This window comes from Myxocyprinus asiaticus, chromosome 10 (genome assembly GCF_019703515.2).
Source record: "Myxocyprinus asiaticus isolate MX2 ecotype Aquarium Trade chromosome 10, UBuf_Myxa_2, whole genome shotgun sequence".
Lineage (NCBI taxonomy): Eukaryota > Metazoa > Chordata > Actinopteri > Cypriniformes > Catostomidae > Myxocyprinus > Myxocyprinus asiaticus.
Window position 1 is genome coordinate 12,749,113 of NC_059353.1, and position 27,223 is coordinate 12,776,335.

Below are 27,223 nucleotides of genomic sequence, written 5' to 3' on the forward strand. Positions count from 1 at the left end.
TATTAAGACTCAAACTTTGTGTAAGACTGATTTGTGAGTCTTTTTGACAGATTCATTCAAAATAATAATTTATAAGTCTTATAAGTGTTCCAAAATCAGATGTTTTGTTGTACTATGCAAACAGCAACATTTACTTGAGAAGTAAAACTGAATAAGATATTAGGACTTGTTTTAAGAAAATATATCTTGAATTACATTTAATTTTCTTACCTCACTGGCTAATAGTTTCTTTTTTTTTCTTGTTTTAAGCATAACTCAAAATTTAGAGAGGTTTGTGCTTAAAACTAGAACACTATTTACTGTTTAACTTAATCCAAGATATATTCCCTGAAAACAAGTAAATATGCTTCTCAGGTTAATATATCTAAATATTTTAAAGGAGTCATGACATACTCTTTTTTTTATTTTTATTTTTTTTAATCATTTTATTATCTTCCCTGAGGTCCACTGATAATGTTAGTGAAGTTGTTTTTTTGTTAATAAAGCTTTTTTGCACCAATAATAATATATGATCATTCTCCATCCTCTCTCTGTCTGAAATGCTCAGTTTTGGCCACCTTAAAAATTGTCTAACAACGTGCAGCCCCTCAAATACAGACATATTTGAAACTCAATCGGAAGAGAATGAACAAGGTCCCCAATATTATAAAACTAAATTTCAGGGTTTACATATAAAGCTCATACAAGCACAGCAGCACCATAAACTATGAAACAGTCATGACATTTGAAATATTCATGAATTAAACCATTTACTTGCGGTTTTGCGATCGGGTTCAAGTGTTTTTTACTGCCCCATCCTTCAATAACAGTTCCTTTGTAAAGCTTGAATTGTATTATATCTGGTTCACAAACAATCCCGCTGATACCGGAAAAAAAAAACGCACATACATAGTCCAAAGCACGGTAAAACAAGAGTTTCAGGCTGCACCGAGGTGCACATTGCTGGAAACGCATCAAAACAGTCAAAGACGTCCGTCTAGTTCATGTTTACATATACAAACAATTAAAAATAGCTCAGATGGGCGAAAGATCATGACCAGGACGTGTTTCTGCTCAAAACAGCAAGACCCAGAGCAGCTGATGAAACAAAATGGGGTCTCCTTTTCAGAGTTGTAACTTGACACTGCATCATTTAAAAGTGGCGAGAGTTCATAAAAAAATAAAAATAAATAAATAAATAAAAATTCAAAATAGGCCAGATGGGTCCCCTTTGTTGTTCAGGAATTGTTAGGCCACACTAGGCCTGTTTGTCCTGCTCTCTCTCTCTCTCTCTCTCTCTGAGTACGAACAGAGTGCCAGTGGGTGTGGCTGAGGGTGCAATGATGTAAAGTAGGAGTTGATGTTTTTTCACTGTAGAGTCGGTTATGAAGTAATGGGCCCCCTAGTGACGTAGGAAAGTTGCGGAAGTAGAGAACGTGGTGTTTTTGCAGCTTGGTTTCAATGTGGCTTTATCACATTGGGGATTTAGCTTTGAGTTCTGGATTGACAGTATTTTTATTTATTGTTTTAGAGTAGAATGACCTCTTGTATGTCAAAATATCAAGGAAAATTTGATTCCTCATGACTTGACCCCTTTAAGGATGCCTAGATATCTTTATGGCCATCAGATATTTAAGAACTATTAATGGAACCAAACGTCAAAAAAATAATTCAGCTTGAGTATTTTTTACTCAAACCCTAACATGACCCTAACGCGTTTTTTAAGTTCTAGATTCCCAACCCCACTAGTCAGAGAAAGATACTGTACAGAGAAGGAGAGACAGATAATGTTAGTGAAGCAGAAAGCTCTCGGTGTCCCCTCATTCATTTTAATGGTTTGTGAGGGTTACCCTGCTTGAGAAGCACAGAGGACACACAGTGATCATTTCAACCTCTTCCCACATAGCATCCACAGCTGAGGAAAGCTGGGACAGAGCACCACCTCTCTCTCTCTCTCTCTCTCTCTCTCTAATGGACCTCTGAATACGATCTCCAGATAAGCCTCCATGCTTTTCATTTGGCAGAGTGCTGAGTCTGGACTGACATGGAACCCGCTCTCACTTGCATTACCCATGATTACATCTGCCATTTGGGGTCACGGGAGACCTGCTCCCCTCGGAAGAGAGGATGACAGATGCTTTAAGAGAATGTGTACATATGTGCATGTTTGTGTGAGCTGTGTACATGCTTCACCTGAGTGTGATGGCTGTCCATGTGCCTATGTAACGTCGAGGTACTGGATGGGTTTGACTTTGGATGTCCCTCATCTTCCAGCATCCCTGTTTAGAGAGAAATTACCAGATCTGAAATGTAACATTCACACAGTGTTCAAAATTTAATTTTTTAATTCTAGTTCTAGTAAAAATTGGCTTTGGCGAGTAAATAAAAGTGTTGGTTGTCAAACAGTGCTTGCCCACTTTTTCAGCTGTCTTGGTTTTGGAAGTATTTTTCCCATTAATTTTTTACTTTTTAAAGTTTTCATAAATATCTTTACAAGAGTTATAAGTCATGAACCAAACCAACCAGCTCCGAGGTGAATCACATTACAAATTTTGGTTTGAAGCAAAAAAGCATTTAAAAATCAGACAAAAAGACAAAGTTACAAGACTCTGTTAAACATTTTTATGAGGTATTGAACTACAATCCCATGCACCATTGTGAATGGCTTAATAAAAATAAAAATAATAATAAATAAAACTCCTAATTCAAAGTTGTCGATTATAAGTATAGAATCAATACACTCACTGAGCACTTTCTTAGGAACACCTACATATTCATGCAATTATCTAATCAGCCAATCGTGTGTCAGCAGTGAAATGCATAAAATCATTCAGATACGGGTCAGGAGCTTCAGTTAATGTTCACATCATCCATCAGAATGGGGAATAAATGTGATCTCAGTGATTTTGACCGTGGCATGGTTGTTGGTGCCAGACGGGCTGGTTTGAGTATTTCTGTAACTGCTGATCTCCTGGGATTTTTACACACAATAGCCTCTAGAGTTTACTCAGAATGGTGCCAAAAATAAAAAACATCCAGTGAGCACCAGTTCTGCAGATGGAAACACCTTGTTGATGAGAGAGGTCAACGGAGAATGGCCAGACTGGTTTCAGCTGACAGAAAGGCTAGAGTAACTCAGATAACCACTCTGTAAAATTGTAGTGAGCAGAACAGCATCTCAGAATGCACAGCATGTTGAACCTTGAGGCGGATGGGCTACAACAGCAGAAGACCACGTCAGACACTTTATTAAGACCATAGTGTTCCTAATAAAGTTCTCAGTGAGTGTATATTTAAAGCATATTGCAAAATATTCTGATATATATACACAAATATAAGTAGTTTGAAAGTGTAGAGAGACTGGCCGCGATACTCTGACTAGTGGATTTCCCCTCTCAGGATCACTGGTAGTGCAGTTCTTCACCTAAAATTCCACTATTAAATGTGTTTTTTATAAAATTAAGTTCAAATAATGCAGACAGATGGCTTCAGCAGAAGCATATGCCATCTTTTAACAACCTCATAGCTCACAGTAGATCTGCCTTTAAAAGTTCATATGTTATCATTAATAATCAAATCCCCTATGGGAAACAAACAAGCAAAATAAATAAATAAAATAAAATAAAATAAAATAAATGTGATTTTTACTTGCGGAAACAAGCTGTGCACTCTATTAGGAACTAAAACATAGTACAGGGCCTAAACTGAATTAGAATGATGGTCTGACCCTTACATCAGTGACTCAAAGACATACAAACTGTCTACTAAATTAAACATCTGTTGCTAGATAATTCTAATGTCATATGGGTAAAAAAATAACAAATAATAATGCTAAATATTAGAAACGTGGCCTGGTGGGTAGTAAATTTGTTTTTGACACCAACTCCCCATCTTGTCCCTAGCATTTCTTCTTACCTCTCCACTATTCCAATAATAAAAAAAATTGCAAAAATAATTTTGAAGAAGGATCCAAAATAAATAAATAAATAAATAATAACATACAGTAATGGCTAGTAAATTTCCTCAATTCATCTGCAATTGGCAGGACCCTGCATGCACATACAGGAATATGCGGCTTTGATGTGCATCACAATCATAAACTGTACTAATTATTCGTATTGCATTATCTTGAAGATGCAGGCATACTGTATAATGTCTGAGTGTTTTGGTCAATACTTTATCTGAGCTGCATGTCTCAAACTTCTGCCCACTTTCTGCTACATCCCCTCATGTGGCATGTGGTAGTTTACACAGATACACACAGATATTAGCCTCACTGAGGGCACAAAAGGCCAAGCGAGTGTGTGTATATGAGTGTTTATGTGAGGGAGGCAGAGCACTTTATCAATCGCAGTGTCTTTCACTTTAATCATGGACTGCCTGGGTCAGCTAACTTCATCTTCTCTTGTCCATTTCTCCATTTCCCCTTCTATGGATCTCATCAACATCCTCCACCAACTGCCCTCATTCTGCCATTCTTTCATTCCCTTTTATCTCTCGCTTTATTTCCAATATTTTCTCACGCATGCAAACTCCATTGTCTCTGTGCTGCATGTCACACTCACATTCTGTGGTAAACAAACCTTGGGGCAAGGCTGGGCCTGCTAATGACATGTGATTGAGCTTTCCCTCCATTATTAATGGAAATAAATAACAGGATTAATGTACATTAGGCCAGTGGTTCCTGGTGAGTAATGACCCCAAATTGGGTCTTCGCAGGTCTGCTCTGATTGGATCATGCAAGGGAAAACCAATGCTAAATGCAAATAATAAAATGCAACTATAAACATGCATAGTTAGGATAGCAAAATAAGGCCTAACAACTTTTAAAAGGGAGAATAAACTGATTCCAATATTTTTTGTTGTTGACATCAAAGGTAATGCATCAAATCAAACTCTAAGGTATTTTGGAACAAATTCATTGGTCACTTGGTAAAAGCTATTCAAATTAGGCAGATGCTAACATGGACAGGTTGCGTGACATGCCCTCATCCTTGAAAACCATGCACAAAGCTCTGAATGGAAAAATAAAATATGACCCAGGCTACATTAAATATGAGTTGCAGTGAGGATAAACATGGCTTGAGCCAACCATAATGTATTTTGTGGCTGCTGAAAAATAATAGAAATTCAAGAGACATTTCGAGAACCATACAATTAAACTATCAAAAAAGCCTGTTTTTCATGGTAAATAAATATATAAATACATTTCAATGTTCTGAAGCAAAATCAGTTGAGATCCATGGCACTAGGCCATGCACATTTTAGCACCTTTGTGCTTATTAACAATGATGAAGCCTTGAAAAGAGGGCCAGCCTAACACTTTTTTTTTTTTTTAATGATATTTGGTCTTAACTGATAAGTTTCATCAACCCTTACATCTTATAATATTACCATTGGAGATCTGGTTGCCATTCTCAACGGGGGCGGGGCTGGAAGTGTTGGGAGAGGTGTGGTTGTTGGCATTTTTGTCCTGCAACTGTGGCGATGGGGAGGTGGGGCCTTGATCCTCTCGACCTGGTAGGTTTATGTTGGAATTTGAGAGTCCTACGCCAAAAAAGAAGAAGCATTTATTAATTTAACGGTCAAGTCTTATTTCTGTCCTTGCAAAAATAATCTCCCAAACACTACCCTCGTCAGCAAACAGATAGTCCTGCCCCAAACTCACACCACTGGTTAAGCCAATGTTGTTTGTCGGGCTGGTTGGGATACTCAAAGAAACACAGTCTTTTTGATAGCACTACAGAGACAAAGTGTTTACAATTTTGGGGGAAATCAACCAACTAATGGATTTCTTATAGTTGTCTCTGCATATTTAGCTGGGATGGGACAAAGTATTTTAACACTGAAAAAATGTCACACTTTGAAGAACCTTTTGAGAAGCACTATGTAAGGTCCTACAGCAGTATAGAGGCCTAACTGTGACCTTTGAACTATACTTTCCAGGTTTATGAGAAATAAGGGTGACGATGTGACATGTGAGTTTACACCTGCCACCTTGAGTCACTAATATTTCTGCTGGGACCTCTGCAGCTGTCCCGGTCAGGCATAGTGGGAATGATGGGGTCTTGTGATGACGTTAATGGGAGAGAGAACGGAAGCACGAGGGGAGGATGTTTAAGCCTCACGGCATGCAGGTCTGCTTGGATCTGACCGCCACAGAGATTAATATAGCACAGGGGTCAGCTGGTCTTTTAAAGCACTATTAGAAGCCTTGTTTCCATTACAGCATGCTTTCACTTGTGTCATGGGCATCTGACTGTCACAACAGCCGTATCTGGGGTTATCACAGATTCATTGACTGCACATTTGTGTCTGGGACCCCTACTGGTAGTGCTTTATGTATTCACATGAGGAAACTAGTCACATAACATTACACTCCACATCTGCTACTTTGATTCTGTGTATCTAAGCATTTATGTGGAAATGGCTTTGTCTTTAGAAATATTTAATTCTGATCTCATTCTCTCAGTATTTTAAGGTCAGATACAGTATATACTGTAAAGAGGGGTCCAAAAGTTTATTTAATTATTTATTTTTCTAACAAATTGTCCACATAACAATTTAAGTGAAATGTACAATTGAACCATTTAAATGAATTTCAGAATTCCATGCACTCAAGCTGGCATGGAGTCCACAAGTCTATGCAAATTCTAATGATCCATGTTATCCAGGATGATTTCAGAATGTTTAAAAGAGCCTATCTAATGGTTTTATTGTTAATGTGCTTTAATGGAAGCGATCAAAATTGGACCTTTTACGCAAAAGAGTTAACATGGTCAAGGTCACAAACTTGCTTACATTTGTTTAGTGACCTAGAGTGCAGCATCTTACATATTTCAATATAATCTGTCATTTATTTATTTTATTTTTTTGCATCATAACAGTATTTGTTTTACATTTTTCTAAATCCTAAAACTTTGTTTAGTTCCAGTTTTTTAAAAAAATCCAAGATTTTCAATGTGATCTCAGACTTCTGGACCCCACTGTATACTTAAAGTAAACTTGCTGTTATGTCAACAGCTATGAACTAGATAGATCAAACATGGAAAAGAAAATTACACCCCAGAGGACAGACCTGTCACTCCAGATGATTGACAGACTGACAGACCATGTCACTAATGCAGTAAGAGTTGAATCCGCCTCGTCCTATCCCTCCACAACATGACTGACAGATTACCAATTATAGTTTACCCAATACACTCAAAATAAAATTAGGCAAGCAAAAGAGACATGCTGTTCACATTATAAAGAATATCTAAGTTAATTAACTAGGTTAGGATTTTATTACCTTAATCTTTTTTTAAAGACAACATGAAATCGCTTGATGAGTACTGTTTCCTGTCCTGTGTATTTTTTTCTGAAACAGGAAGTTTCGCCAGGACATACTGAAGAGCTTACCTCCCTTTTTTAAACAGCCAATAGGGTTATGTCAGTCGTGGAAATGATTTGCAACTTGCTAGTTAGTGGCAGGATTATGGGGTGGGACATTTTCATTCTAGAGAATATATCATTGGACAAAAATCTGTCTTCAATATTTTTGGTCCATTTTCCCATAAGAGAAAGACTGTACATTTTAAATGCGTATATCTGTTAATTTTGTCACATTTTAGTACCAGCATATATGTAGAGTAGATACCCTCAAAGCTTGGGACTAAATCCACAAAACACCAATTTGTATTTATTTTTTTACCTCTAGATTATTTGTCTTTTTTTTTTTCTTGAATTGTAAAGCGACATTGAGTTGTCACAGAAAGGTGCTATATAAAATAAATATATTATTATATTATTATTACAATGTGATTTAAGAGCAGATCCTTTCTGTCTGTAGTATATTACAAATACTCGCATGCATGAGACTTATGATAGTTTTTTTAGAGCATTTCTGTGCTTGATACACACAAGTTCCCTCTCGTGCAGAGAGTTAACAGGTGTGAACGAGTTCGGTTCAGTGTGCTAACGTATGCTGAGTGTGTTATATTTACAGTGCTCTAGATTCACTAATTGCACATTTGCATAATTCCAAATAAGCTTGGCTGCTAAAAGTTACTATGAAAATCTAAAGTACCTTACAAATGATAACTTACTATTGGGTACCAAATAAATAATGAATAATGATGACAAGTAGACTGAGACTCACAAGTCAAGTGGACAAATACAGGTACAAAGTGCATAGGTACAAAGTAAAAGCGATGTGTATGTAAATCGGTCTCTTATAAGACTCCGTTTCAGTTAGGATGCCGCTATAGAAGACAGCTGCCTATGTAGGCAGTAGAGCATGTTTGATTTTGGTCAAAAGGAATCAGTTACTTGTTATTTTTTAATGTTAATCATATTGCAGTTCAAATCGCAATCCCAATATTTGTCAAAAAAATCCCAATTCAATTTTTGGTCCATTCATTCAGCCCTAATATCCAGGGTTGTTGAGATGATAACACTTAACTGTAAAAGTATAATACTGTGTGAGAACAGGTGTATTTGAGACATGTGTTTAAATATTCCTCAAGCATGCCTTTTACACAAATGTTATGACAGTTTAATGTTTGTTCATTACATACTCACTCACACATACAGTAATCCAGGTAGTTATTTCCTCTCCTGTGGAGTCACACTGAGCAAGTCATAACACACACACACACTTTCCTCTGGGGATACACACACATCGGAATGATTCACAATCATCGGAATGATTCACAATCGTCAGCAGACCTGGAGACTTTGATATTTAATATTTCATGTGTACATCATCTCTTGTCCATGTAATATTTATGTGACTGGGGCTAATACACCCATGCCTGTCTTTCCCCACATGAACCAAGAGAAACTTGGAAAGAGAGAGGTGTGTGTGTGTGTGTGTGTGTGTGTGTGTGTGTGTGTGTGTGTGTGAGATAGAGGGAGAGAGAGAGAGAGATTTCAAAACAACTTCTGGCTCAACCAATGCCGTGGCTAATGGAAAACAGGGGAAGTATTCAGGAAACCTGCTTAAAAATAATAATTATTTTTGCAATTCAGTTGAATGACATGGAAATCACACATTTCACCATAATGTTATTAAATGCAAAAAACAAATCAGTTTTGTGCTGTATTCCCTCATACAACATTTAAAACTATTACATTCTGATTAAACTAATGTCACAGTGCAACAAATCATAATGGTCCTTTAAACTGGCTTCAAGTTTTCAAGCAAACTATTTCTTTCTTTCTTCTTTCTTTAGATTTGGGGTGAAATATGACCAGGAAATGTTCATGACAGGATTCACTTATGGGTGAAGTTCACCCATTAGTGTGTTCCATAGGAACTTAAAGCAGGGGTGTTCAGTTCTGCTGCTAGACATCTACTGTCCTTGAGAGTTTAGTTCTAATTCTAATCACACTTGAAGCAGTTTATCAAAGACTTCATTTGAAAAGTTCAGACAGGTTCGAATTGAGCAGAATTACAACAAAACTTTGCAGTAAGATAGATCTCCAGGAACAAGAAGGTAGATCTCTAAGATCTAAGATTGAGCACCCTTGGCCTAGAAGAACAGCCAGTACAGGCCAAGAACTAAGAAAGTAGCACAGTATGCCTGCGTGTGTTATCTAAGACAGGGGTTTTCAAACTGGGGTTCAGAGACCCACATGAGGTCGCAAGGGGGTGCCAGGGGGTCCGCGTAAAATATCAGTGAGAAAAAAAGTGTAAAAAAATGTATTCTTTTTTTTTTATTATTATTATTATTATTATTATTTTTTTGGCAGTATTCCTGTTTCAATCTCCCTTCTAAAGACTGGTCATAAATCATGAGATTAATCGCAGTTATTTTATTTTATTGACAGCAGTCATTTCTCTTCATCATTGTTGCATTTAGATAGCTTTCTAGGGGTTGTACGACAACATTTTCTGTAAAACATGCTCTGGAATAATATTTGTTGTGTAATCTGAATTTAATTGAAATGTTTCTCTTCAGGTTTATACATCTAACATTACTCTTATAGTGGGTAGAAAAAATTATACACTGTCAACTGAATAACATAACATTTTTATTATTATTATTATTATTATTATATTTTTACATTAATCCATTGACAGTATATCATTATAATACCACACTTACTTTTTCCTACACAGTGTAAATGGGGTTTTAAACATTAAAATATATAGCTGCCTTTTTATTTTAGGAAGATGGTCCCTTACAATGGAATCATCATATTTGGGGGGTCTTGGCATCAAAAGGTTTGAAAACCCCTGCTCTGAGATCAACAGCACACATCCTAAGGCAGCAAGTCATATAAAACACACATTTTTGACTTCCTCATTTCAAAGGAAGAAACCTGATTTCAGGATAAACAGCCACCTTACACATGTATGAATAAAGCTCACCGATTATGTCTTTATAACATCTCAACTGAACACACTATTCCTACCTATGAACTTGGAGTCCTAATGGTAGATGCAACCAGTTATGCAAGTGGACTCAGATGTTTAGACTTGACTTGTCATTTGCTTATTAGAGTAACCTCATGCAGGTTCTCGCTCCATTTATCATACTTGTTTGCACTCAAACATGCATGGGTGGGGGTCACATGGAATCAACCAATATAAATCTATATAATGGGAGAGGAACTACACTAAAGCATCTTTAATTAAACACAAAGGTTGAGAGGGGGAAGCAAGTGAGACTGTGTTAGGCACAGCATGTGAACCAACTGAGCCATACACACCCAACATCCTCCCTTTGAATCTCCCTTCAACCCTACAGGTTTCTGTTCCTTGCAAGAGATAAATGGTCCTGGTTTAAATAAATAGTTTACAAAAAATGAAAATTCTGTAATTTATTCAACCTCTTAACCTTGTTCCAAACCTGTGTGACTTACTTTCATATGGGAATATACACAAAGGATATATTTGAAAAATGGTGTAAATGATGATTTCCATTCAATAGCAGTTTGATAGTGACTCACTTTAAAATGTAAAAAAGCACCTTAAAGCTTCATAAAATGAGTCCATGTGACTTGTGCATCATATTCCAATACACTAAGTACATACTTTGTTTGATAAACAGACTGAAATCTAAGTTGTTATTCACTCTCAAATTAAATCACATGAATGATCAACTCATATACAGAGCTCAATTTAAACATGGCGACATGTCAATAACATCAAACCTCATTGACTGATAAGGCTTGATGTTCTTGACGTGCAGCCATATTTGATTTGGTCTCTGTAAACATGAGTTAATCAATAATTTGATTTGAGTAAATAATGACAGAATTTTCTGATAAAATTCTTCAGAAATTTCCCTTTTTGTGTTCCATGGAAAAAAGAAAGTCATTTAGGTTTAGAACAACATTAGAGACAGTAAATTATGACAAAATGTCCATTCATGAGTGATTTAAGGGCATTTGTTGGATAAGGCTGCTGCGGTATAGTAACAAAACAGATCAGCACACACATCCAGGCCTAAAACTCAATCTTACATAAACAATCTGCCTTCAGTACAATGAGTTTATGAGAGAGTGCTGTGGCTTTTATGGTAAATGTCTGTTTTATGAGCGCTGACCTCACTGTTTTCGACAAACACAATCCTGGCACTGAATGAGTCAAGAAAAACCATATACTAAATACTAAACAAGATGTGCCTTACAACAACCGCAGACTATTGTCATCCTCCTGCAGCAAATTAAGCATGACCATGTGGCAAACTCCTTTGATGGGCTATACAGATTGTTATTTCTGGATAAATTGGTTAAACTTTGATTCAAGTGACTGTAGGATGTAATGTAACAGCTTAGAATTCATGTGTATTTTCCCACATTAAAACACTTTTTCCTATTCTTGTTTAACATGCAGAAAACTTTAATTAAGCCATTATTACGTTGACTTCTCTAAAATATGTATAAATGCTGTGGCTCTGTGGCACTTTCAGAATAGTTTGTCTGAGTGGCCTGACATAGGCCGAGTTTAGGGCGGCACTACCTGTTTTCTGAACAATGTAAGACACGATGAGTGTTTGAAACAACATCATTATTTTGCAATTCCATTTGGTGTCACTGATGGTACAAACTGCTTCTTTGAAATGCATTTACCTTACACAAAGAAAAACTCACCGCTGTCTCGCATTTTTCTTCCTGTGGTAGACTTGCGGAGCAGGCTGCGCCCTGAGCTGAAGATAGTGTTGAGCTCATCTAGGGGGCTGGTGAGGGCTCTCCCATTGGCAGGGTTAAAAAGCAGAGGAGAGGAGGAACAGGAGTGAGCTCTGCGTGGTTCTGGCCGTGAGGACTTCACTGGGGAGAAGGGAGGCTTAGCGCTGCTTGGAGGCGTCTCTGCCAGACCGTGCCCCGTTTTATGAGTAACTTTGGAGGAATCAGTGCTAGCTACAGATGCTGCACGGTTCAGGGCCAGGAAGTTTGGCTCTGGGGGGAAGGGGAAGTGAGAAGGGGGGCGGTAGGGAGGTGGGAGTTCTGCCAGAGGGGGTGGAGGGGGAGGAGTCAAGGGCAGTGTAGACTTGTCTGGCATTAAGACGGACAGACTGGGGGAGGAGTCGGCCCTTTGGCGGGCATACTGGGGCGAGAGTGGACTACCTCCATCCTGGCTGCTGTAGTTGAGGTTGGTCTCAAACACCGGGAGCTTTTTCACCTCCAGAGGGGTGAGCGGGGACTCGTCCGAGGCAGGCGAGCATGTTACAGGGGATGGAGGGAAGACCAGAAGTGGAGGTCGGTGTGAAAGGAGGTTGGGGAAAGGAGCTGGAATGTCGCATGTTGTCCCATCCTTGCAGTGCTGTTTGCCTCCGAGTGTGCTAGGGTGGTCCATCAAGGTCACAGGCCTCTTGGGTTCCAGTACTGGGACAGGTCCAGGAGTTGAATGGGCAGCTTCAGGTTTGACGACCGGAGCTGAGCCCACCTCGTCAGGTGGGAAGTATTTCATTTCCTCGTATACAGCCTCACCCAGGTCTGGGCTGGCTGAGTCAGCCAGGCAGAGGGCCCGAGAGGCCCCCACCATCTCAATATACACATCCTCCTCATCCTGGCAGGGGTAAAAGCTTAGTACAGAAGAGTGGGGGCCGTCCACAGATGCTGCACGCTGGATGAGGCCTAAGCAGTGGCCCCCTCGTGCCAGGCTGAACAGCTTCATGTCTGTGGGGCGTACAGGGGAGGGTACTGAGATCTCCTCGTAGGAGCCTGTCAGCTTGGTATTAGGGCTGCGTTTGGGCTTAGGGGGCGGGATTTTCTTCATGGTGCTGTAGTCATCACTGTGAGGGCGTGGCTTGGAGAGAGCTAAAGGCGTAGTTGTACAGGATGATGGATGGGTTGGGAGGGAAAGAAAAAAAACATTAACCAGAGGACCAGGTTCAATTTTCATTGCAACATTGAAATAGATGAATAGTTTACGAAGCTGTATATAGAATATGCACTACATGTGTAAAAGTATGTGAACACCCAAACACTACCATTGACATTTATATAGAGTTGGTCATCTAGTTTGCAGCTATAACAGCTTCCACTTTTTTTGGAAAGGTTTTCCACTAGATGTTGAAACATGGCTGCAACATTTTGCTTCCATTAAGGTACTGATGTTGGGTGATGGGACCTGGCTCACAATCAGCCACAATTAATATCAGACTGTGTAAACCATTTTTTTATGGACCTCACTTTAAACCAAAACGTACTCCCATTATATGCTTGATTATTGATTAATTATAAGGGGGTGTCCACCTACTTTTGGTCAATGTAGTGTATTTTTGAGGCATTTATGCATGTGACTGATATGATATTTATACGTACGATCAGAAGGCGAGACCTGGGTTTTAGGTGGACTTCCAGAGGGAGAGGCCTGACCCTCAGCAGGGCTGTCCTTGGGAGCGATACTCAGCCCTGCACTTACTGCCTCATACGACGCGCTCAGACGAGTATTGGGGTCTCGTTTGGGTTTGGGAGGAGGTTGTTTTCGTGGGGAGGAAAGGCTTCCCCCACTACCCTCCTCAGTGGAGTGTGGCATGGGCTGAAGGGCTGCTTTGATTGATGCCCCAATGCTGGAATGTACCAAGCTGTCCATTACCAGGGGGAGAGGCACAGAACTGGAGCGGAAATGCCGGATTGGTCGGTTCCCCCCATGGCCTGCCACGTCGCTAACCCTCCCACTTTTTTCAACAACCCTACACAACAGGACAAATGGATGAATAATTAAAAAAATTCTTTTTTTTTAAATTGCTAGTGCTATCCCCCTCACTCGTCACGACAGGTATCTGTCACTGTTTTCCCCTTGCCTACTCAGGCAAATCATTATTCATTCATTCATTCATTCATTTATACATTCATTCTTTCAATCATTCACTCACCATTACACTTGAAGCAAGCATACTTGTATGTCCTGTCTCAGTGTATGACCGGTGGTAGTGAAGGTGCTAAGCAACTGTCAAATGTGAGAGGATCAGCATCAAACATCATAAAATCAATACACTGATGTCAATCTGTCTGCTCATATCTGGGCCAAGATTTCATTGCACTACACAAACTGGAATGGGTGGTTCCCTAACAATGAAAATAAATTAATAAAAATAATACAAGAACTGCAAACTTGCTTTATAATTCAAGCAACTTGGATAATTCAAGCAAAACAATTAATCACCCCTATGTTGTTCTAAACCCATCTGTATTTATTTTTTTATGTTTTTTGTGGAACACAATGTAGATTGATTTTTATGAATAGTCTTCACACAGCACTTCCAGTTTATAGTGACCACATCTATCAAGCTCCAGAAAGGATAAACAATAATAATAATAATAATAATAATAATAATAACAATAATAATAATAATAATAATAATAATAAAAATAAAACATAAAAATAAAAACATTTACAACTCCTGCCTATATTCTTCTGAAATCACAAGGTAGCTTTGTGTAAAGGCCAGATCAACATTTAATTCATAAATCACTGACAATTTTCCCCCGTCAACACAGTAAAAAATAAAATAAAATAAAATAATCAATGGTTCTCACTTGTGTCATAATCAACTGTGAAACAGCATTTTTGAATCTGAAAACAGATGTGGGCTAGACGCAGACTTCGGCAGTGGGAGATTACCAGTGAATTACAAATTTTGGTCTGTTGCTCAAACAAATCTATCGCATTGCTTCCAAACACTTAGTATAGAACGAACAAGTCATTTGTACTACTTTTAACATGCTTCTATGGTATTTTTGTCCTTTTTAGAGCTTTACAGTCATTATCACTATTTACTGTTGTTGTATGAGAACAGCTATAATTAGATTTTTTTAAAATGTGTTCCACAAAAAAAAAAAAATAAATAAATAAATAAATAAATAAAATAAAAATAATAACATATGGGTTTGGAATGTCATAAGGGGTGAGTAAATTACAGAATTGTCCATTTTAAAGGCTCAAAGACAATGCAAAATGTCAGAGCACAATTTTTTTCCATGATACTAGAAAACGCTCAACAACAAATTAGCTTTACACTATGAATATTAATGGGATGATACATAGAACTAAAGCCGGAAAGGATGATTTTCATTGTTGACTGTTTTAGTCTAAGCAGCTTCCTGTAATACTCTAATGTGACATGCACACTCTTGTCTGATATTTCACTTTAATCTGAGCCTACCATCTGTTGTTCTTACAGGAGAGCCATTGGAGTGTGTGTTGGGGTGGATGGTGTTCGGTGGAACAGGGGGTGATGGTAAGGGGTTACAGCGATGTAACACCCTACGGAGATTTCACCAGCCCAGAGTGGGGGAGGGTCTTATCTCTCTCTGATTAACAGCATGACACTCCTCTTCATTTACTGATTGAGTGTGCCACATCTAGATTAGCTATGAAACCCCCATCATTCACCCCCCACCACTATTAGTGATGCTAAAAGATCTGAATGTACTGTATGTGATGAATGTGTTTGCATGTTTTGAAGAACAAGAAGCCAATCCCTTCATAAGAGCAGATGGTATATGTTTAACGCTCAAGACCCTGATAATGTCAAGCGCCACTTAAATGCACATGTTTGTATGTCCTGTGTATTTGGATAGTTTTAATAAAGCAATAAACCCAACATGACTACATGACTATAGGATTGATACATTAAAACTGATTGGTTTTACCATAGGTTAGGAATGTTCTTAGGCACAATGCAAAGTAATGTGCCAAAATATCCTTAACCATGGTAAAATTACTGTAATGCATGCACTTGAGAAGCTTATTGCTTTTATAAAATGGCGTCAACAGCAATATGATACAAGACACCAAGGTTTAATAATATTAATCATTCTGCTAATAATCAGAATAATGAATTCTTCCAAGTAATATAGATCATTAGTCTTACTGTAGGCTGTTTACGGTTTCCAATCAATGGCACATTACTATACTGTAAAATGTCTGGTCACAGGCGTACATTTAACATAATTTTACAATGGCATCAAATGCGCCTCATCCTATCAGAAATTATAGCTGGAATTTTATAAATGCAATTGTAGAATAAATTCTCCTAAAAGTACCATAAAACTTTGTTGCTGTCTAAAGGGGGTCGCACACCAGACGCGTCTGGCGGATGACATAGCGCGTTCTGAAATTAGCTTACACAATGTGTTTTCAGTTACAAGTATGTATTTTGTGGTTTGAAAGCTTGAATGAAGCCCATTCAATGTTACAGATGGAGAAATTGCATAATTGACTTTGCCATATCTAATCGTTTTAAAAGTTCAGATTGCACAGTTACATCAGTTTCATACACCAACCTACAAACTTATCAATGTCACTTTGTGCATTCTTGAAGAAGGGAAAAACCTCTGTGTGTACTGTCTGCCACCTGAACCACATCGACGTGCCCTGTGTTTGATACCCGTGTAGTGTCCTAGCCACGATGTGGCATGGTGCTTCTCACCTGGTGTGCGACGGCCTTAATAGTGCTTTGTACCTTCCAGGTTCAAGTGGTACATTTTGTTTTGCATCATTGTTAATGATCAAAATAACACTTAAATTTCATCACATCTAGGAGTATCAAGAATTATTATTTTGGGGAATGAAAATCAATCAAAAGGGTCACCCAGATCTGCAGAGTTGTGCCTTTAATCTGCTTAGTGCAGCAGAGCTGCTCCGTTTCCACTACGCTACACTCACATACTCTGTAGGGCAAATGGTATATGCCACTCTAATGGTATCTACCACTGATTTTAGATCAGTTTTCCCTTTTGAGTCCCCACAACACTAACAACATCAGACAAAGTACAAGTGCTTCTGACATCTGTGGCACACTAAGACTCATTCTGTTCTCATTATGTTTGCACTGCAAAGAACAAGGAGAACTAATAAAACCAGCTATGAATGTTTATAGCTTCCTTAAACTCAAGTGGGAAAGGCACATTTTAGAGTATCTAATATAATTAGGCCCTGCAATATAATTTAGACTGTTAGAGTGTATAATATAATCGTTTAAGAGAAAGTCTCTGTACTGCAGACAGATCTGGACAGACCTATCTGATTGAATTCCGCAGACAAAACAAGATTTCTTGTTGGAGATCCTCTAAGGGAAACTATCTGAATAGAATTATTGTCTCGTTATTTATGTTATTTCAGAACCAATTAAACAATAAATACAGGCATGCACAAGTTGCAAACCTTATTACTCCACATACTGTATAGCCAAATTATACATTGTTCATGGTTACTAGTGTTTAGGGCTTAACTTTGTGTTGGAATAAGCCAGATCCGGGTCAGCCACCTCCGGAACTGGATCCAGCACCTATATTAATGGATCCAACAGCTCATACACCTTTGAAATATATTTCTACTATGATATATTTAAAGAAAAAATAAGTATAATAACAACAATGCTGTCAGTAACTTGGAATGTCCCCTTCACAAATGAAAAAAGAAGTAATGCACATTTTTCACTAGTTTTAAGCATAAACATGCAGTTTTTATCTTGTTTTAAAGATATTTAAATATTTGACTGGAAAAAGACAGAGATATTTATTAAGAATATGATATTTTTTGCAATGTATGTGGAGTCTATGTCACGTCATGTCATGGCATATATGCTATATGGCATTTTTTATTTATTTTTTTATTCGTAAAGGAGCAAATCCATTTTCCTAGCAAACTTATCTTATTTACACATTCATCAATTCTAATGCAAGTTATTGTGAAACTCACCACCAATGGAATGCCATGCCATTGTGTGATTGCTAGATCACTCCCACGATAATTAAAAAAAGCTATCTACACTCCAAAAGCCCAACATCAGGCTATTTGCAAAGTAGAGAGCTCATTTTATTCGGAATTATGTAATTTTGTGGCTTTGTGCTTCCTAATTCCAGTGTCCATTTTGTGCTAAATTCACTCTTTTTCATATATTTTCCTTGAGACCCCTCAACCAGAGCCACCCCCCACCATCCCCCAAACCAGTCTTCAGTCCCCGTTTTGGGACCTCATAATGCACAAAGGTCAGTGGTCCTGAATCTTTATGAATTTCACCTCTTAGGCGAGTCCTCCTCTTTGCCCACAGGCTCTGGCCGCTCGCCCAGCGGTGGAGCACTGATGTGACCCCGGAGGCGGTCATTCTCTCGTGCAATATCGGCTGCGTTCTGGATGACCATGCTGTCGTAAGCGCACATACCCAAGTCCTCTGCCCCCTGTAGGAAGCGCTGAACGCCGCAGTGATCCTGCTGCTGAGATGCAAGTCTGCGCCGCGCATGCTGTCTGGCCAACCAACCGCGCACCACTGAATCACGAACACAGAACAAAGAATAAATATGTGTCCATTGATCACTTCATCACATACTCTCTGGCGGTTACTTTACCTTTCTGACAGATAATGATCTTCCTGTGCAGTTGATGGCAGCGGTCATTAAGGTGATCAGCCTGCCAGTATCGCAAGAACACCTTACTGTTGCCCATCTTAACATGTGAGAAAGAGTAAGAGGAAAAGACAAAGAAAACAGATGAAGAAAATAGCTCATCTCACCTTGTTACATTCTAAGATATTTTAAATTCTTTAAAATAAATTCTTATGTAGGATCACATGTATGAGAGAAGACATAATTCATTGCATCAAACAATATTGACAAAACTTATTGATAAAATGCTCACTCTACTTAAAAACTGAGGGGGGAATTTAATAAGGCAATTTTTGTGAATGAAGTGCAATCTATAATGAGCCTAGTTTACATCGAAAGGAGGAGTGTTTTGTGTGGAAAGGAATGACAATTACTTTATTTTCATACTCAAGATGCAGCACAATTTCAGAGCTGACTGCATCTGCTTAAACTAGTTTGCAGGTGGTTAGTGAATATGATACAGGTTTTTGGGCTGAATTACCATGCGCAAAAGTGGCGCAACTGTTAAGTGAATTTTCCCCTGACTATTTTGCCCACAACTTGTGTGTGCTGTGTATTTTTATGCTTATTTAAGTATTGCATCGTTAGCTTGACAACATGCTAAGCTAACTCTATTGTTCATTTCAAACTCTATTGAAATTAATTAGTATGATGAAATGAAATTTATTTGTATGACAAATTGTCTGGCTATGTAAAGTCTTCCAAATCTGTCATTTATGAGGTTCCATTTGGAAACCCTGCAGGAAAATCCAGTTTAAGCTGGTAGTTGTATTTCGGAACATGGGAGCTGGTCCAAGCTGATCATGAGCTGGTCCAAGCTGGTCTTGAGCTGGCCCAAGCTGGTTCGTAGCTGGTCAACCAGCCACCATGTTCCAAAAACCAGCTTGACCACCTTGAGCTTGTATTACCAGCTGGTAGCTGGTTCAAGGTGGTCCTCCAGCTTAAACCAGCTAAAGGCCAGCTTGGGCCAGCTAATGAGCAGCTTGAACCAGCTAGAAACCATCTAACATGTTCCAAAACACAGCTACCAGCTTAAGCTGGATTTTCCAGCAGGGTTAGGATGCTACCTTAGGAGACAGCTCCCTATGTAGGCAGTAGTCAGCAAAGCAGCTCACTAGTTTTTGAAACAGAGCACTTAAGAACATTTTCCTAAAGCTCTGAAGATGTCTTTGGTAACTCACCTGCCAGCCCTGGAGTTTGCAATGCTGCAGAATGAGGCAGCATTTCTCCTCTGCGGACACCTTTTTCCTGTCGGTGAGGATGGTGTCCACCAGCTCTCTATATCTGCACCACAAACCCACAGAATAACATAATCATCCATATATTGAACAACAGATAATCTCAGTGCCCCATTATTGCTGCGTGATTGATTTGTTATAGCATGATGCCCACTAATGTCTATATGTTGGAATGTTGCCTGTATAAACCACAACGACAAGCCATTTCTGTTGGCCTGTTTAATCGTGTTGGTTATGAGATTTTCAAATGCAGTAACCATTTAAGACCCCTGAATTGAATCACATGCACCCAGCTACAAAGACGCTTTAGGATGATAATGTTTGAGCAAATGTCCATGGCTCAATCTGTTTCCCTCTATGGTTAGGGAAACTCAATGAGAGATGCAATTCAGGGGTCAAAGGGTTTGAGAGTCTGGGTGACATCTCAGCATCTGCTGCGGTGGGTGTTGGCAAGGCAACCATTCACAGAGAAAGGTCAGACTTGGAGAACTTTACAGCATTATTCTGGAGTAGAGGGATCAAGCATCGGTGGCTGTAGGGTAAGCCATAGACACGCCCCTCAAACACGTGTATGTGTTTGTGCATTTGGATTATGCATTACGAACATCTGCTGTGAGGGAATGGTAATTAATAGCTGGCGATATTGAAGGAATTCACAAAGGAAGAACTAGGGCATGAATGATGAACGAATCATTGGTCATCCTCAAACTCGAGTTCACCCATCATATTAATCTGTCACTACTTTTCACAAAAACAATAATACAATAATATTTTAGAAATCACTCTAAAAGTGATTTTTTTTTTTGTTTTTTTTTGACTGCTAACAGTCTAGTAACAATATGAATTATGAACCATTAATGTGTTATGCTCGTAATGGAGTTCTCTGTGGTTTCTGAGTAAACTTGGAGCAAGAGAGAACACAGAGGTTCCGACTTTCAAAAAATGTTTCATACTCTAAGCAAAGTCATGCAACTCTGCTCAGTGTTATTATTAATGAAAACTAAAACTGAACTAAAATGATAATATTTAGCTTAGTTCACTGAAATAAATTAAATCCTAACATTATTGAAAAAAAAAATGAAACTACAATAAAATAACACAGATTCAGTTTAATTTGAGCTTTTAATACATAAGAAATTAGAATTTTTTTGTTCTTCATGAAACATAAAAATGCCACTTGATAGCGATAACACTCGACAGCTCTGAGAAATTAGGAGTGTTTAAAAATATTTACATTTTATCAATTAATGCATTTACTTTGGCATCTCCCGAATATAAAACAGTTAGTTCCGATCCTAGAATCTGATTGGACGAGAGACGTTCCATGAGCACTGATGGTCTGACACCATCAGCACTCGGACGTTTCACTGTGTTTGCATCACTCCGCTTGTGTTTGTGCCATTCTCAACTAAAGTGTAAGAGCAGTGCAGATGTGTTAAGAGCTACTGTTTGTCTTTTTTGTTTTTTTTTGTTTACATTACATATGTTAGCCAGCAGGTGGTGGCAAAAGAACATTTTTGTGTGTAATATGAGCCAGTTGGTGACGTGAAGTGAATCCGCGTCAGCCACTGTTTACATACAACAGCGCTCCGTGATCGGTACTACACTGCTAATGCTAGGAAATAGCTTTAAACAGCTTTAAATGAACAACTTCAACATTATGGCTTATCACAGCTGAGAGACACAACAGACTGATTGGTTACAGAACTCAAGGCGCTTACCTCTTACTGGAGTTTCCACATTGGATACACACTGTTTAAAATGGCTGAGGACATTGCGGTTTCTATAGTGATTGACTCTTGCGCACCGGCTACCGCGAAATAGAGAGGAATACCCCCCGCTTGGATGGCTATTTTCCCACTGAGAAAGCTGATCTTTAGAAAGCTGACAACTTCTCTGCTTGGGAGTGGCAACAGGTGATCGCACATGCTCCGTCTCTCTCTCTCTCTCTCTCTCTCTCTCTCTCACACACACACACACACACACACACACACACACATCCATCCTTGTTTATCCAATAACTTGTTAGAAACAGCAGAAGCCGTGATACTATTTCTGAAGAGACATTTTTGAATTATTAACGGAGGCTTAGACACATCCTTTGGTTTTAACCAGCAACGGCAGGTTCTGATCCGTCGTGTAAGAAAGTAGTTCCATGCACAAATGTGTTTTTATGACCGTACCGTTTTTCCTATTTTTTTTTAATTTACTTGTTCATTGAACTGTTGTATATAAGCAATATCACACTCGCAATCATGTTTTATGGCCCTAAATCAGCACTGCTGTGATTACCTACAGCACTCGGCCTGCGGCAGCAGTGCTGATGTAGGGCCATATCGCACTCTTGCTCGTGTGATATTGCTTATATATATATATATATATAAACTGAAACTAAAACTAGAAAACACTGAAAAAACTAAACTTAACTAACAATCATAGAGTGAAAACTAATAAAATGGAAACTTATTAAAAGAACAAACTGAACATAAAATAGAAATAAAAACTAAATAAAACATTCCGCTTCCACTCCATGCTGCTCACATACTCTGGTGGGGTGATGCAGATGCAGAGGCACATGGTGAACAGATGGCTGGGTGGGAGTAACCAGGATGGATCTTAAGCAGTGTGTTGGGGGGACTGGAGTAGGCCTCTTCATGGGCTCAGTAAAACACTGGCTTAAACCTTAAGCCAAATTAACTCAGAATCTCCCTTTCAGTGTGATTTACAGCAGCTCTGTGCTTCTGAACTTCCCCTAACCCTCCCTTTATATGGTAATGCCAGCTGACCAATACCTACGGCATCCCACAGGAGTTATAAACCATAAAAGGAGCCAAGGGAAACCAAAGACCTATTGTATATGAATATGAAAATTATCGATGCCCTCAGAGTTTGTGGGGCCTTAGGGGATTGAATCATCTGAACTCAAAATGGTTGAACTGCCTGCTAGTTAAGCTCTAAATTGGGGTTATGGGAGGGGAAATCACCAAAGGTCCCCTCTACCTTAATATCCCTAGAAATAGCCACAATTAAACAGAAGATGACAACAGACCATCATATCTTATTTTGAATAACATTACGGCTTTAAGAACAGCTGAAGGCATTTTTGCTGCCGACAAACAGGCAAAATATAAACTGTGTTTACTTACAGTTTTGTGCAATAAAAATATTTAATATTATCTATGCTTTATATTTAGCCTATTTATTAACATATTTCAGTTACAGAATAACATCTATCAGTTACCCTGTTGAAAGGCTGTGCATTTTTCAGTCAGGCTTTTTAAAAATAAAATTATGTTGTTCTATACTTAGATGGTCCACATTTGGCCGTTGCAAAATATATCAATGTTTTTGTCTCGTACAATGAGTGTTGCATTTTAAGATGGTGTATCAAGTTAAAAACAGATTAAAAACACCTTTTAAAAGGCATTTCAAGACCACTGCATTCTGTTTCATTCTGTGCTCCGTTTAGCTGTTTTTGAACCCAAGAACCTGCATTATATAAATCAGATGAAACCTAAATATGACTAATTATACAAAGCTTTCTTAAAGGAATAGTTCACCCAAAAATTGCTTCAGAAGGCATCAATTAAATCATTGAGTCATATGGATTACCTTTATGCTGCCTTAATGTCCTTTTTTGGAGCTTGGAAGTGATGGACCCCATTATCTTGCATTGCATGGATGTAATCACATCATACCTCTATCAAAATATCTTCATTTGTGTTCCACAAAAGAAAAAAAAGTAATATGAATTTGAGACGGCATACAGTAAGGTGAGCTAGTTATCATCATTTTATTCTTGTAAGACCGACTAATTCAAACCAGCGACTTGTTGTTAATGAAAATATGCAGTTTTGCATGACCCAGATTAAAGTCAAGTTGCTACTAAAGCTGTACAACAGTGCATACTAAAGCAAGGTAAAGGAGAGAGAGGATATGGTCTTACATAAATCAGTGTATTATTGCAGGGTTTCCTGTTCTCAGCTGTGTTCCATTAAGCAATTCGCTAGGTTAAAGAAAATAAATATCACAAGTGTTTATGCAGAACAAATAAGCCTGGTGAAATGGGGAGCTAACTGACCTTTCGTTAAGCCCTGCCCCTCTTGGTTACTGCTACTCGCTCTGTCAAGCTTTGCAGAACTTCCCATTGGAATGAATGGGAGATTGCCTTGATCAGTGTGGTTTTTGGCTAAATAATCTCATAAACAAAATCTATAATATTCTTACGTGGAATGGAATGAAGGGTGATATTTTAAAGCATACATATCTGACTTTTTTTTATAAAAGAAATTGCTAAATTACACAGTAATTTGATTGAAAAGCTTCATTTGATGTCGATTACACACCTGATAACATCTGTGTAAGTGCACAGAACGGTAATTTTTGTTTGCTTCAAATTAAAGTTGGCATCAACTCCAAGAGTTAGCCCCTGATGGTAGATGCCATAACAACACAATTATGGGGTCAAAACATCTTTCTCCATTGACAACAATTCAAAAGTAGCAGTGTATTTTGATTAAATACATTTTTGCAAGCAACATATACATCACGCATATTTCATATTTATATTAAAGTAGATGTTTAGCATTTAGACATTTTTGTTTTTGCTTATAAGTGTGAAATGGACTTTCTATTATATTTTCTTTGTCTGCAACCTTTGATGTCACAGCTCAGGATTGAGGAAGGCTTGGGATTGTGCGAATTCTTGTGGTGCAATCAGCCAATCATCAATGTCATGATGTAATTTTCCCGCGGCTCCAGAGTGGTTAGTCACACTGCATTTATGTCTCAGGTGATTGGCTCCAAAAAACCTGTATGCGGAACTGTGTGTGAAAGAGCAAAGATGGCAGCAAGCAGGTCATGCACATCTGCATAAATCAAACAGCAGCATAGCATCTGCCTTTAAGATGAACGGTAATGTTAACATACAACTTTTTCCAGTTATAATAGACCTCCTTGGTCTACACCGACAGGTCAATAGTATTTGTTTCGAATTCTCTTTGCTGAAGTGTGTAACAACAGTGAGGATGTTCCATTGGTTAAAGTTGGATGAGCAGTTTGTCCTGAGGGCTTTGATCTAAACTGTAATAAATAAGCCTGTCATATTCATTAGTGCTGGGCCAGAGAGAACCAGGCACCTCAGGCAACACACCAAACTTCATTCATAAAGAGCGAGGGAGAGAGAGAGAGAATGACATGATGATGGAGAGTCAAGTCTTCCAAGAACTTCTTGTCCACATGTCACACACGTTCAAAACCAACATCCATTCAAAAAAATAATAGCTTTCTCTTCACTCTCACACCCGCTCATGAATGGCTCGATGGAGGCACTGGAGGCTGTGAATGAGTTCTTTGTGACTCGTAAGCTCTTCTCTGCCTGAGGAAGTCAAGGCACCCTTGGAAGTACGTGCTCTTTGGTGGGTACACATGACTTCACATCATAAGCAAACACAAAGCTGCATTTATCCAAGGCCTTCACTTCTTTATTTATCTACAATTCAACAGAAAACAACGTGCGCTTGGACAAAGCCAGGCACACGGCGCCGGGGGAAAAGAGAGGAAAATTACTTGTACCACCGTACTGGTCAATGCAAAATAAATATATATTGAATATTGATGGTATATTCCGGATTGATTTTTCCTTGTAAATAAAATTAAGCAACATCGTAATTATTGCAATGCTTTTAAGGTGCTTTAAATTTTGCAATAAATACTGTCACTAGACTAGTGTCACAATCATTCCTTGTCCTGCTATTTGCGATTATGAGAGTGTTAATACAGATGTTTTAATAGCATCTCTTAAGTTCTGAAGCAAAAATGGTGTCATATTTAGGATTGTGTACGTAGATAGTATAATTACAATAAATATGCAACTGCCAGACATTTAGAATAAATGCTAATGTTCTTATTTAAAAACAATATTATTCTGTCTGTGTCGTGTTGCACTCTTGTTCAGATGGACATGATTAAGGCAAAACAAATCAAATGCAAATCAAATATTCATTTGAATCGTTCAAACTGTTTCAGTGAATTGATTCAAAACTGATTGAACAATCCATTGCATTCATTGTGATATTTTTTCATATATTAAAATTAGGGCTGTCGATTTAACACATTAATTCAGTGCAATTAATTATGTAAAAAATAACATGTTATTTAAATTACTCGGTCCCTGGGCCATATAAGGAATATTGCTTTCATGTAAGCAATTCAAGCTTGGAGTACCACCTGTTTTCTCCAGGGGGCAGTAAGGGGAACTCACTGTATAGGCACCGCGCAACTCAAACAGACACAGAATAGCGAACAAACCACACTTACCAAGAGCAGACAACACAAGATGAGAACAAATTATTGTACACACACACACACACACACACACACACACACACACACACACACACACACACACACACACAGCTTGATGGAGCGTACATTCGAAGGCAGGGATCTTAAGATGTGTTTTTCTAAGTTTTAAACTTTGTTTAACTTGAAACAGCGATCTAAAAATGGCATGTTGATGACGCGCTGCAACCGAGACGCTCCAAAAGTGTCTGTCGATGCAGGTGTACGTCGACGTGTCCTTAGACAAGCCCTTATAATAAATCTCATACTGACTGATGAATTCAACTGGAAAATGGATTGCTGTGAACTGTAGGCCAATGATAGGCTTATGTTCAATAATATGAAAATAAACAATATATTGCATTCTAAAGCCACTTTTTGTATTGTCTTCCTAAATAATGTAATGCATTTAAATTTTCTGTTTTATTTTTTATTTTATTTTTTATATAAACAGTATATATATTTTATTTATAATTATTTAAATATAACTATTTAAAGGGGTCATGTCATGAGGAATACAATTTTCCTTGATATTTTGGCATATAAGAGGTTATTCTACTATAAAAACATTCTGTAAATTCCAGAACTCAAAACTTAATCCCCAATGCAATAAAATTATTTATTGAAACCAAGCTTCCAAAACGCCCCATTCCCTACTTCCACGACTTCCCTACGTTACTTGGGGGTACTCATTAATTCAAGACGGCCTCTACAGCATCAACATCAACACTTATTTTAAAATCATCGCACCCATGGCCCCGCCCACTGGTGCTCACTTGGCTCGTAAACAGAGACAGAGAGAAGGACAACAGGCCTACTGTCTGTGGCCTAACTACTCC

At 38.3% G+C, this 27,223-nt stretch overlaps 1 protein-coding gene across 2 annotated transcripts in view; it reads right to left on the reverse strand.

Moving 5' to 3' along the window:
• The window catches only part of LOC127447516 (unconventional myosin-XVI-like), a 296,555-nt gene that overhangs the window by 29,151 nt on the left and 240,181 nt on the right, over positions 1 to 27,223 (reverse strand). The window contains exons 28-34 of one of the 2 annotated variants that reach the window (XM_051709448.1): positions 19,986 to 20,088; positions 18,769 to 18,865; positions 18,443 to 18,689; positions 13,738 to 14,108; positions 12,064 to 13,230; positions 5,374 to 5,526; positions 2,173 to 2,258 (exon numbers count right to left, since the gene is read on the reverse strand). In XM_051709448.1, coding sequence (XP_051565408.1) covers positions 2,173 to 2,258; positions 5,374 to 5,526; positions 12,064 to 13,230; positions 13,738 to 14,108; positions 18,443 to 18,689; positions 18,769 to 18,865; positions 19,986 to 20,088 — 2,224 coding nt within the window. Of the gene's footprint in view, positions 1 to 2,172; positions 2,259 to 5,358; positions 5,527 to 12,063; positions 13,231 to 13,737; positions 14,109 to 18,442; positions 18,690 to 18,768; positions 18,866 to 19,985; positions 20,089 to 27,223 lie in introns of both variants that reach the window. The other variant, XM_051709447.1, reaches the window with a different exon arrangement.